The sequence below is a fragment of the Zosterops lateralis genome (genome assembly GCF_965231275.1).
Source record: "Zosterops lateralis genome assembly, chromosome: 20".
NCBI classification, from domain to species: Eukaryota; Metazoa; Chordata; class Aves; order Passeriformes; family Zosteropidae; genus Zosterops; species Zosterops lateralis.
In genome coordinates, this window is record NC_139780.1 from 1,809,744 (window position 1) to 1,822,456 (window position 12,713).

The 12,713-nt window shown below is 49.7% G+C and overlaps 1 protein-coding gene across 15 annotated transcripts in view; it reads left to right on the top strand.

Annotated features, from left to right (window-relative positions):
• The window catches only part of EHMT1 (euchromatic histone lysine methyltransferase 1), a 116,013-nt gene that overhangs the window by 38,556 nt on the left and 64,744 nt on the right, over positions 1–12,713 (top strand). For 4 of the 15 annotated variants that reach the window (XM_083875777.1, XM_083875778.1, XM_083875776.1 and 1 more), the window contains exon 2: positions 6,589–6,882. The exons of 4 other annotated variants lie outside the window; for them this stretch is intronic. In XM_083875777.1, coding sequence (XP_083731903.1) covers positions 6,820–6,882 — 63 coding nt within the window. In that variant the 5' untranslated portion in view covers positions 6,589–6,819. Of the gene's footprint in view, positions 1–704; positions 941–6,588; positions 6,883–7,371; positions 8,331–10,431; positions 10,665–12,713 lie in introns of those variants that run through there. 7 more of the 15 variants (XM_083875767.1, XM_083875782.1, XM_083875775.1 and 4 more) reach the window with 4 other exon arrangements.

A 12,713-nucleotide genomic window follows, 5' to 3' on the forward strand; every position in this document is an offset into this window, starting at 1 on the left:
GTTTTTAAAGGAATAATCAAGCTCCATGTGCACATCACTCAGAGTTTGCAGGGCTTTATTCCCCCAGTGTGCTCCAACGTTGTGTCTCTTTCATATTTTGTTGTTTGAAAACCTGGGAAGGATTTAAAAAAAATTCCTCTGTTAATTCTTTCTTGAAACAGTCCTACTGCATCGAGGGGACAAGGCAATGATGGAGGAATTTCAGGGCTGATGAATGAAAAACAAACCTCTCTTAAAATTCAAGTCCTTAGGAAAGCATAGCATGGAGTGTGTTACACTGTAGTCTTTTTCCCTCTCTTTCATCCTGCTGTTTTAACTTTCTTGCAAATGGAGTTAAAATAACCTTCAAGGAGTTCAGGGTAGACTGGGGTAGGTTTAGCTTTAAGATGGCTGGAAAGCACTATTTGCATTGCCAGCTAAAAGCCTTGCTTGAAGCCCGTTGAGGGAAAAAATAATATTAATGGCATTTCATGAAAATATTGTAATCTGTGGAAGGCCCAGAGTGACAAATTGGCTGGTTGGAATGTCACTGGGAAATGCTCCTTTTGCACAAGCCTTGCCTGAGACAGGATTTTCCTTGCTTTTGTTCTAAAACGAGATGCTCGCTGCCTAAAAATGCCTGCGATCCCTGCAGCAGCAAAGAGCTTCACCTCCTTGACAAGAGGATGGGAAGAGGAAGGTTGGCCGGATCGGGATGAATCCTGCACATTTTTTTTTTTTTTTTTCTCTTTTTTTTTTTTTTTTTTTTTTTTTTTTTTTTTTTTGCTAATGACACTTCCTTATGCTTACATTTCATTAAAGCTCTGAAATGGCTGAAGATCAGCCGGTACTGAGCATGCTCCGGGGTGGAGGCTGCACCCATGGAGTGAGATGGATTTGTGGCTGGAGGAGGGATAGGCCTGGAGTCAGGACCTGGAGGGACCCCGCAGCCAGGATGGAGGTAGGGCAAATAATCCATCAGTTCCTTGCCGTGCCCCTGGGCCGGGGCAGCCAGGAGACAGGATGGAGTCGCAAACTGTTGGAATCGATTCAAAAAGCAGCGCAGTCAAACCACTGACACGAGATGGCTTCAAACGCTTCCTGCGGATCCGCGGGGAGGGGTTTGGAATCCTGACCTTTTGCTGGCTGCCCTGGCCTGCCTGGAGAAGGGACCTGTGCAATGTCAGGATGGTGACACGAGGTGACAGCAAGGCAGGGGCTGCGGCCAGGGCTGAGCCTTCATATGGGCAGGCACGTGATTGTGTCTCATGGTGGGCATTAATTATAATTAATGGGGAACCTCGCAGGGCTCAGACCTGCTCTGAGCTCTGTAAACCCAGATCCGGCTGGGATTGTGGGAGGGCGAAAGAATGTTAAACTCAAACTCCCCTCTTTCAGACTTATTTTTTTTGCATTCCGGTGATGGCAAACAAACCTTGCCACATCAGGTCCTCCAGACTGGCATGGAGAGGAGGGAACGTGCGTGTTTATTCCTTTGGCTTGAGAGATTTTGTTTTCTGTGCTTCTTTGATGTGTTGGTGAGTGGGTTTGGGGGGAAGGCAGTGTGAGTTGGGCTCTAGGATTTCACCCCTGGTTGCCAGATTTTTACAAGGAATGTGTGAGCACCAGCAGGTATGTGCTGCATGGGCCGATTGACTCCAGTTGTTGTACAAGCACGCCGCGTGGTGAGGTGCCAATAAAACATTTACATTGGCTCTGGATGTTTGTGTCAGAGAGGTGTAGGGGAGCTCTGGGTTGGTGTGGAGCAGGGGAACATCAGCTCTCTCTGCCCTGTCCTCTCACTCATGGGAAGGTGTGGCATGGGGAGCCCACCTGTGTTCTGGCCTGGCTGTAGGTACAGGTAAGGCGAGGGGTTTGAATCCTTCCTTGGGTGGTACAGAGTTATTGTGTTTGACTTCCTGAGCAGCAATCTCTGTGATCATGGGCTGTCTGTGTGCTGTGAGGTACATCAGCTCTTCCTTCAGGGCACCTCTGGCTGCTTTTCACAGCACAGTTCAGGGGTGGCAAAGATTTGATTTTATTGCGGTGTCCCAGGTGATGGGCATTCTGCATGATGAGTCACTTCATTACCTACAGTAACTTGCCTGTTTTGTTGCCTGGTTCCATCTTTCTTGTGAACTCAACTCTTCCTCGATGCTTTCTGGGCCTGTTTTGCTACATCAGTCCCTGTGCTGAGCTGAGCTTGCTTACTGGGCTGGCTTTTATATTCCCTGCAGAAAATCCTGCTGGAGCCCAGCTTGCTGGCCAGGCAGGACTTCTCCTACTCTTTTAATGGTCACTGGCTTGTTTACAGCTGGATGAATGCGCAAAGAGGAGCATTTCTGTAAAGCAAACAGCACCGTGATTGTACAGCAAGAGGGGAAAATGGGGTTGATTTTCTTTGGTTCAGATGGGGGCTGCTTTTATGGCTTTGCAGAATTCACCCCTGTGGTTTTTCCTCCTCTGGCCGTGGAGGTGATCTCAGCCCCAAGTTTTCATATAGGGCCTGGTTGCCTTGATGAGGAAATCTGACTTAATCACTTTCAGCTGCTGGAAAGCCACTGGTGTGCTCGTTCCTATTGTGCTGTGGGAAGGTGTAAGGTAGCCTTAAAGACCCACTGCCACCTTATGGCAGTTGCTGAGAAGCAGCAACTCTGTGGAGCCAATTCCACACACACACACACACACACACATATCGTGCTCTCTCTATTTCTCTGCTCCTCTTAACCAGGGATATTTTGCACGGAGCTTTGTTTTTGCAGAGTTCATCTGCTCCTTCTGTTCCTTGTAGAAATTTGATAAAGTCAGCAGGATGGCTGGGAGAACAGGCGTTGTTCCATAGGAGCTCATGAGAGACACAAAGCCTTTGTGGATTCTCCTCCAGTGAAGAACTTGCTTATTTTCACCTCAATGCCTTAATCCTTAAAAAAAAATAAATAAAATAGGTGTGAGGTCAAAGAACAGGGCCACGCTGCACACGTGAGGCTTTGTTGGCAGGATCTCCAGCGCTGGTTGCAGCAGGAGGAGGATGGAATGTGCACAGCCATTTTCCCTGCTGGCAGGGGCACTGCAGGATGGCTTTGCACTGACAAATGGGGCCACTGTCCCCAAATAAACCAATAAAACGTTGGTCTGTGCAGCAGGGAGAGCTCCTGCTTGCTGTGCTGGGGGTAGAGAATGCTGGGTTTAGGAGCCTTCTCCAGCAAGGCTGTGTTTGTGCTGTAGGAGCTCTTGATTTGCCATAGCTGAATGAAGGGGAGAAATGGTGGATTTAGAGCTCCAAAATAGAAGGAGCTGTGGTTACTGTAAGTTAAAGCTGAAGGAATTTATAATTGGGAACTGTTAGGAATACAGTATGTTCTAAATTACAGCTGTCTGGCCAATATGCTGCTAAATAAAGTTCTAGGATTGCCCTGTAAATGAAATATTCAACGCATATTCTTATCAAAACATAGCAACATCTCCCAGAGAGCTCACATCTCAATTGCTGTCCAAAAGAATCTTTTTTCTTTTCCTTTTTTTCCCTTCCTTTTTAGCATGTATGATTTACTCAGTGCAGCATCCCAGGCAACATTTCTTGTTTTCTATTAAATAAAAACAATTTTCAATTCTGCTGGGGAGGAAGGGAGATGGCTTGGAAGCTTTGGGGGAATAAAACTAGGTTTTGAAAGGCAGGGGAAGCTCTGATTCCAAAAGATGCATTAATGACTGCCTGCTTTTTCAAAGCCTAGAGATGGACATTGGAGGGTGCTGGGGATACCCCGCATGTCCTGGGACATTCTGATTCAGAAATGTTGTATATAACAGTTGAAGAGCCAAAGGAATGTTTGAATAGCTTGTGGTGGAGCTGGAGAAGGATTTATAGCAATGCAGAAACAATCAGGATTCCTGCAAAATGCTCATCTCATACCCAAAATCCCCTCAGCTTTTGGGATTGCTTCTGAGGAGGCTGAAAGGGAGCAGCAGATTTGATCAACTGGAGGATCTGCAAGAAGAGGAGCCTCATGAAGAAAAGGAAATAAGGAAAACCCTCTGTAATTTGCAGAGCTAAATATTGTTCTTCCCATAAAAAGAAAAGCCTCCCTTTTGCCTCCCACTTGGGCTTCCCCTGCAAGGGAGCTGTGAAAATTCTGGACTTAATGGTGTCATTAAGCAAGGGCCCTGAGGAACCTGGTGTCCTTTGTGGAGGGAGGTGTTTGTGCTGCTCCTTTCCTCCTAAAAATGTGGGATTTCTAAAAGGGGTGTTTGAGCCTTCAATCAGAGAAGGAGGGAGTGAAAATACTCTGTAATCTGTGTCCCTGGCAGGAATGTTTGGGAAGTGGGGTGTTGGGTGTGGTGGGAAGGCTGCTGGAGAGCACTTGGGTTAAATAAAAAGCTTCTCAAGGCATGGATCTGTTCTCATCCTCCATCATCAACTAAACCCATTCCACAGCCAGCCTGGAAAAAAGGACTGTGACTGCTGGTGTGCAGCACCCCACCCTGCCAAAGGGGGGACAGGGGGGTCCTGGGCAGGAGGCACTTTTCCCATTCCCAATGGCTGTGCCCTGGAAGCTTCTTGCTCCTTTTGGACCACAGGAATGTGATATTTGGCTGACTGACACCCAGGCATCCCCCGTGGCAGAGATGCTGCTACGGCGCCGATTGATCGATCAAGCTTGACTCAAGTTGGTTGTTGAAGCATCTGCAGTGCCCCTGATGAGCTCTGCTTTTCCCCTTTTTGTTTCTAAACAGTGTTTAGTGCTTTCAAGGATGGCCATGAGATGTGAAAAGCGTCTCTGGTAGCATCTGCTCTCGGTGTATGTTTAACCTCAGCAGTGAAAACATGTCTGGTGTGGAGATGCAGTGGGGAGGCTGTGCCTGTGCCGCCCGTTCCCCGGCGTTATTTTATCTCAGAAAGGGAATGTTGACTGTGGTGGATCATTGACACTGCCTTTGTTAATATCTTCGTTTCTATTTCTGGGCTCTTAATGAAAGCTTGGTAATTTCACGCTGCAAGGAAGGGCAGCACGTCAGCTGGTTTTAAAGCCATCTTTGGTTTGAAGTACAGTAATCTTTTGATGCGGTGGATAATGCAACTTTCCTCTGCATAGCCGGGGTTTGTCGCTTTTGTTTGGGGATTTTTGAATTTGTCTTTAAACGAGTTACCTCTACACCTCTCAGCGACTGAGAGGAAGGCCAGGAAAATCTCATTTTGTGTGTATTAAAACTTAAGATTCACATCAAACGAAAACCCAGTGGGTGAAAGAGCCATCCTTTCTTTATACTGTCACCTCAAATACTCCTTGCTTATGAATTTCAATCATCTCGATTTAGCCTTGTGTGTTTTAACCATTTAGTAGTGAAACTTCTCCAGAGTGTGGAGAGGAAAACAACATCCTCACAGCCGAGGGAGATCTGTAGCAGCTCTTTTCTGCTTTAGTTATTTCAGCTCTGCAACTGTGCCTGGCCACGGTGGTGGAAGAGCTGCTGGGACTGGAGGAAACGTGGCCTGTGAGTGTTTCAAGCCTGGCAGAGCCAGCCATGGCTGTTGTGCTGTGCTGAGCCTGGACTCTCCTGGTGCTGGGACAGGACAAACATCATCTCCAGGCTCCTCCAAAAGCTCCCTATGGATTTGGATGGCTTTTTCCTCCCTACAGTGCAGGCTGCTCCCTGCCCTCCCCAGCTCGCTGTCACACATCACACTCCACTCTGTCTTCACTGTAGTTTCTACTCTTAAAGAGAACTCTCTCTTAAGGAGAGTGTTGCTCTGCTGTGCTCTGCTCTTTTGGAAAGCTGTTTTCCCTTTGGCCAAGAGCACGCGGGTGGTGCCACGGGGCCATGTCGGAGTTTCCTCTTCCTTCTGGCCTCTTCCCCGAGGTTTCTGGCCGCCCTCCCCCTGCTCAGGAGGAGGTTCTCCAGCCTGACACCCGGCTCCAGCAGCCTCCTGCTCCTGCCTCCGATAAATGCCAGTCTTCCTTGAATCCCTTCCAGCCGAGCTCTGCTTACAGATGTTCCCTGCGAGCTGCTCTGGCAGTTTTACTGGGAGCCCGAGCAGATATGAAGGTTGCCAAGAGTTTGTGCTTAATTGTGAAGTGGAACAGAGAACAAACTACTTTTATTTTGAAGCTAAAATTTCTTCTGTTATCTTGCTGGCAGGGCCAGCAGTATTGTAGGGTTTGACATAAGCTTAGAGCTTCTGTACCTCATAGTGAACTGTGTTTTCATCAGGATGAGGATGAGGATGGATCCATGAGGAATGTCCCTTCATTCCATTCCCCCCCCCCGGCTCTTCCATGACTGTGTTTGTGATACCCTTTCAAATTCAGTTGTACCAGGCCAGGTTATTAATCCTCCAAAGCAAAAATGATCTCCTCTTCAGATCAGCAGCTCGGATCTCGAAGACACTGTCTTGGACACTGCTCACTGCATCAGATTAACCCATGTGCCTTCATCCCAGCTCTCAGAGGTCGGGGGCTTTGTCAAGCACAACAAAATCAACCCGGAGACGTCCCCAAGCCACTCACATCCCTCCCCATCCCTCCTGCCTTCTCCTTTTTCCCACAGGCAAGCGCTACTCTTGGAAGGCCACGAGACAGCACCGTGGTTTAAAAAGCTTTCTCTTTTTTTCAGGCGAGTGATCAGTTTTGAGGCCTGGCGCCCTGTCAGAAAGTTGACAGATGATCTGCATTACCGGTGCGTCCCCGGGATGCCCGGGATAATCGCGCTCCAATGGACGCCCTGGAGCCGGCAGGTTCTCTGTGAAATGGCTGCAGTGGAAGGGAGCAGTGAAATGGGCTCTTCTGGGCATGCTCACTCTGTAGAGGGAGCTTTATCACATGAGCAGAAACTGAATCACTGCTCATGAGGATCTGGAATATGCAACTCTTGGAGTCTTCACCAGAAGAAGACAACAGCTGCCCGCAGGTACCGCAGGGTCCGGTCCAGCTCCAGTGCCTGGAGAGGCCCTGGCAGGGCAGGGCTGAGTCCTGCCAGGGGAAGGAGAAGCTTTGGAGAAGGAGGAGCAGAGGCCAGGGAAGCATGGCCGGGGTTGTTTGATCATTTTGTTTGAATATTGCTGCGTGCGGCCGCCCCGTGCGCGGGAGGGCAGGAGGGCTGGGGTCACCCATCCTGCTGGGATTGTCCCATCCTGCTGGGAATGTTCCATCCTGCTGGGATTTTCTCATCCTGCTGGGATGGTCCCATCCTGCTGGGATTGTCCCATCCTTCTGGGAATCTCCCATCCTGCTGGGAATGTCCCATCCTGCTGGGATTGTCCCGTCCTGCTGGGAATATCCCATCCTGCAGGGATGGCTCTTCCAAGGGCTCCAAGGGAGCCTCAGCACCCACCGGCAAACCTCGGGCTTTGTTTCCTCGTGTCTCGCGTTTGTCTCCCAGGGTGGGGAGGCTCGCTTGGGGTTGGTTTGGTTTTGGGGTTTTTTTGGTGTTTTTAGGATTTGTTGGTGCTTTTAAAGTTTCTGGAAAATTCTCCAAGGAGCCCTCCCCTGCTTGTAGCTCTTGGAAGAAAAAGGAGCAAAGTCTGGGGTGCTCGAGCTGCTCGAAGACTGAAGTGCTAAAGGGGAGGAGAGGGCCTGTGGCCACATGGCACCTCCTCACTGGGTCTCTTTTGACAGCCTCTGCCTATGCCTCGCTTGGGTGGAGGCCAGAGCCAACAATATTTTACCAGGAAGAAACAAAAAAATCCTTTTTATTTTGGGGGTGACTTCCTCCCGTCTCTCTTCTTCTTCTTCCTTTTTTTTTTTTTTTTTTTTTTCATAGTAGCAATCCAAGGAAACAGCTGATTAAAAGGAAACATCTCAGGTTGATTTCATGGCAGGAGGTCCATGCCTGCAACATATTTTAAAACTCAGCCCCCCCTGGTTCTGCCCCTGCGATTTTTTTTTTTTTCCCTGTGATTTGTTACATGCAAGAACTCTGTTGGCTGCAACAGACCTCGGTGGGATTTGGGATGGACAGAGAAGATCCCAGGGCTGTGGAAGGCACGGACACCCCTGCAGAACACTGGCCTGAGCTTGCTGTGCTCCAGGGAGACCCTCAAAGCTGCAATGCAGACACAATATTGAATTTTCAATCAAGGAGCAGAATGTGAAGATGGCATTTAAAAGATCAGAGAGCTTACACAGGACAATCTGTGATACCTAATCTAAATATCTACCGTGTCTCTGCTGGACTATAAACGTGCTCGTTGTTTATCATCCAGAAGAAAAGGAAAAAGCACCAGAAATCACGAGGAGAGAGATGAGATTTCTCTTTAACAGCGAAGAGCTGAGGCCTTGACCTGCTGCCTGAGCAGCTCCACCCAGGGAGAAAATGAGCTTGATGAAGGCTGAGGAGACAACCAAAAACCCGCTGAGGTGTGTGGTGGTGACAGGGTGACACCGGAGTGGCACCGGCCGAAAGCGCCCAACGCTCCGTCCCTGCCGGCTGGGGCCCTTTGGAAGCGTCTGCAGAGACACAGAAAAGCCTGACCTACTTTGGAGACAGGAGAGCTGCCGAGGTCTGGGCTTGGCACAGCTTCTCAGCAAGGGTTAAGAGCCCAAAGTGGGGCCTTTGGGTCTTGATTTTGTTCTGTTTCGTGTATTTAACTGACTGTGCAGTGCCAGCACGAGCTCTTGCGCTCATCCCAGAATATGTTTGGGTAGAACTAGGCTCTGTGGTACACATGGGGCATATGCCAGCAGAGGCAGCTCCATGACCTGGCTCCCAGGAGTTTTCCTTTTCCTAAGGAAAGAGGATTCTGTGCGCCTCATGCAAAATGGCAGCGAGTTGTTTTATTCAGGTAAACAAGGAGTTTTAAGGAGCTCCGTTCTCCTGGCCAGCTGGTTTGGGGGAGGGCTGGCTTGGTTCCTGCTGCTGCTGCTCTTTGTTTTCCTTTTGCTGCTTTCCCCTGAAGTTTTTTCCTTCTCGCCTTCCCGCTCGTGGAGCTGAGAGTGGTGGAGGAATGGAGGGATGACCACAGCGGGAGAGTGACCGTGTGTTGGGGTCAGCCCAAAGGCTCGGGGCACTGACGGCCTGTGCTCCCTGCTTGCAAGCCTTGGAGGACCATATGTTCCTACAGCGACATGGAATGTCAGCGATTTGGAAACGAATCCCTGAGTTTATAATCCTCGACTCCCCGTTTTTCAGCCGGTTATTTTTTTCTGACTCCTCCGAATTTGACACCCAACCCCTCTTTGCAGACCCTTATGACCCCTCGTGTTTCCAGTGGGATTTGTCCCTCTTATGCTCCTCGGTCTCTTAGGTGGAGGAGACGTGTCTGGCTTTGCTGTAGGGTGGTGTTGGCCCTGGAGGGGGGCAGAGGAGAGAAGGGCAGCCTGCCAGGATTTACAGTAGTCAGGAAAGCAGCAGGAGCGAAGCTCTCGAACTGTACAAGCTAATTGGAAAGCATCCATTAAAAAAAAAAAAAAAAAAGAAAAAAGGAAAATATAGAAAATGTTGAGCAAGCTTTTAAAAAATATCCTGGACTCCCAACACAACAGCTTGCATCCTCCAAACCAGGTGATTTATTTATGGTTTTTTTTCTTCAGTCCCCATCAGGAGGGGGAAGGAGGTGGAGAAGGGTCGAGGCAGTGGGGGTTAAGAAGCTCTGACGTGCAAGTGTCCTCCCTGCAACGCTGCCATACTGTGCCCGAGCAGCAAAGGAAGCTTTTCACAACTTGTCCTTGTTCCAAGGATGAGGAAACCTCCAGCTCTTCTGGCATTTTCTCTCTGTCGTAAGTCAGAGCTGCTTTCACCTGTGAAGTCTGATCAGCACAGACAGGGAGAGGGCTGGAATGGAGCGGGGCTCTGAGCAACCTCACAAGGCTTTTCATGGAGTTCTTGGTGTTAAACGAGGAACATTTCCCCTCCTCCTCTCCTCGTTTTCCTGTGTGCCTGCAAAAATACTCTGGTTTGCATTTAAAGGAGAAAACTGTATGCGCTGGGGCTAAGCCAACTTGTTTATTTAAGGGAAATACCACATTTCCAACCTCTTTTCTCTCACGGAGGAAGGCTCGGCAGAGGATGGCAGACTGGGCTGGGGAATTATATTTTTAGGTGACATCAAAGCACAGTTGTGATTCGAAGAAGCTAAAAAACCATGGCTGGCACTTTCTCATCGAGCCCTGCGAGTTCCTCCTCTCTACAGAGAGGAGATTGTCAACCTCTCCCTCCAAAACCAGGTGCATTTTCACCTCAATCAAGAAGAAAAAAAGGAGCAAAAATCAATCAAGAAAAAAATCAACAACAAACCCACCACCATCACCCTTGAGGTTTATCCTTTTTAACGCTTTCATCTTTTCACCCAGGAGGATGTTTGTGGCCGGGGATTCGGGGGCAAGGGGACACCAGGGGGGCCCTGTTGTCGCTGTCAAAAGATGGCAGGGCCCGTGTGTGTGTCCGTAAACAATGCGGTTATGAAATGGCAGCACAGCCGCGCTGAGCATGCTCGGGGAGCTGCCTGTAGGGGGAGGCGAGCCAGAAAGATGATCTAATTCCGTGCAATTCTTGGGATTGAAGGAAAAGACCAGGCTCCACACTCTTAATGACAGAGCAGAAAAAAAGCAGGCCCCAACGCCGGGGACGAAGCCCGTAGGCCATGGAGGAGGAGAGGGTGTGAGGATCTCCCACCTCCAGGACTTCGGGGGCCTTGGGGCAGCAGCGCTGTTGTCGCTTTTTCTCTCCCTCCAGCAGAGTAAGGAAGGCCTTGGGTGAGGTTTTGCTGTAGTTGTTTAGAAGGGACAGGCCCGAGGGTGCAAGTTTTGATGATGATGGTTATTTTCATTATTATTTTGTCTTTTTTTTTTATTATTTTATTTTTATTTCTCTCCCCTTCTCTCTCCTCTCCCTTTTCTCCTCGGCTCGCGGGCATCGCCGTGTCGCCGCCTTGGCCGCTCCATGGCTTTGGAGGTGACCCTGGTGGAGGTGGCGTGGGCAGCTCAGCCAGGTCCTCGTGGTCCCATGGGGAGCTTCTCCTCCTCTGCTGCCCCCCATGTGCCCTTTGGCTGGGCCCCACAGGGCTGGGCAGGGGGGACAGGGGCCTGCCCCGATGGCTGTGGTGCTCTGGGGTGGGAGGAAGAGGAGTGAGGAGGCTGAAGAGGTTCCTGAGCCTCGTCGGTGGGGCTGAGCTGCCTCCCAGCTCCCCTGGAATCTGCTCGCTCCAAGCTCCTCTTGGTGCTTTGGTCTCTTCCTGGCTCAGCCACTTTCCTGGGGACTGGGTGTTTCTGAAACGTTTGGTTTGCTTTTGCTGGAGATAGTGATGCATCTTGGTCTCCATTTTTAGGGTTTTCTATCCCCCCTCCCCTCCTGGGGTTAGGAGAAGGCAGGCAGCAGCTGGACTCCTTGCTACCCTCAGCCCCGTGGAAGGAGGGGACGCCTTTGTCTGCTCTGGATTTACATTTGCCTGCACACACGAGTTGCACTGCCTTTAACTCTACTGGGATGCAGCTAGATTGGGCCTGGAAGCCCAGTGAGGAAATGTAAATCCATCTCCCCTTTCCAGAAGGGCACGGGGCTGTGCAGACCCCCCTTGCCCGAAGCCTGCACGCCGTCGTGGGATGCCTTGACTTGGGGAGAAGTCACTTTTAGTCCTGTTGTGTTTCATGCACGTGTCTCCAGCTGTTGCATGCAGGGACTTGCTCCTCTTTCTGTGCTTTTCCCCCCTTTCTCGGGGAGTTGAGTTGACGTGTGCAGCTGGAATTGGGAGAGAGAGGACATGGGGGGTTGAGGAGGAAATGTTTCAAGAGTCTGGATGAAAGGATTTCAGGAGACAAAGGAATTGGTTTGGGAGCAAACTTCAGGCTGAGGGCAGTGCTTGTTGTGAGCTGCAGATAAAATTCCATGTTCACATGATTGCATGAGGGCTTATAAGGAAGTGGCCTTAGCTTGAAAAAAAAAAGGAGCTTTGAGACTGGTGACTGCTTTGTAGGCCAGGTATGCTGGTGGTTGTGCTTCCTTCCTTCTCCAGATCAAATGCTTTTGTTGTTTCTAATGACAGGCCCGTGGTCAGCGTCCCCACGAGCCCAGGCCTTGCCCAAGCACAGAGCTGAGATCTGAAATGAGCAGCCTCCCCGTGCCTACAAAAGAAACACTCTCTTTCTACAAACATCCTCTTAATCATTACTTCCTATATAATTAACTACAAAATGTTTGTCTTCTCTTCGAGGCAAAGGTTATTACGAGCAGACTGGTTTGTGTTGCGTTATTTTTATTTTTTAAGAGAAGGAGAGGGGAAAAAAATGAGTGAATAAGAATCTGCCACTGCTGGGGTTGCATCATTTGTTGAGAGATTTGCCTCTGTGTTGCTGCAGTCCTCATTTTCCTGGCTGGTGGGAGCTTTCCCTGGGGTTGTGTCCTGAGTGGGCTCTGGTGTCATCTGGAAGTTTCCAGGCAGGATCAGCTCTGTCCATCCCGCAGAGATGTTGGTGCATCCTCTGCCCCGGATGGGAACAGGCACTTTGAGGGGTCTCCTGCTCCCATCCCTCTTCCATATGGACCCACAGTGTGTGTGTGCACAGCTCTGCTCACACCAACGCTGCTGCCGAGCCTCAGCTTCCCAGACCGTTGATTTTTAAGACATTAAAAAAAAAAAAAAAGAAAGAAAGAAAGAAAAGAAAAAAAAAAAAAAAAAAGACCCTGGTGAAGGTAGACATCTTGGCACCTCAGCCTGCGCTCCTTCCCGGGCTGCTGGGAGAGCAGAGAGCTCGGGCTCATGATGTAACTCAGGTCCCTTGGGCTCGGTAAGCTGCAAATCTGTTGGA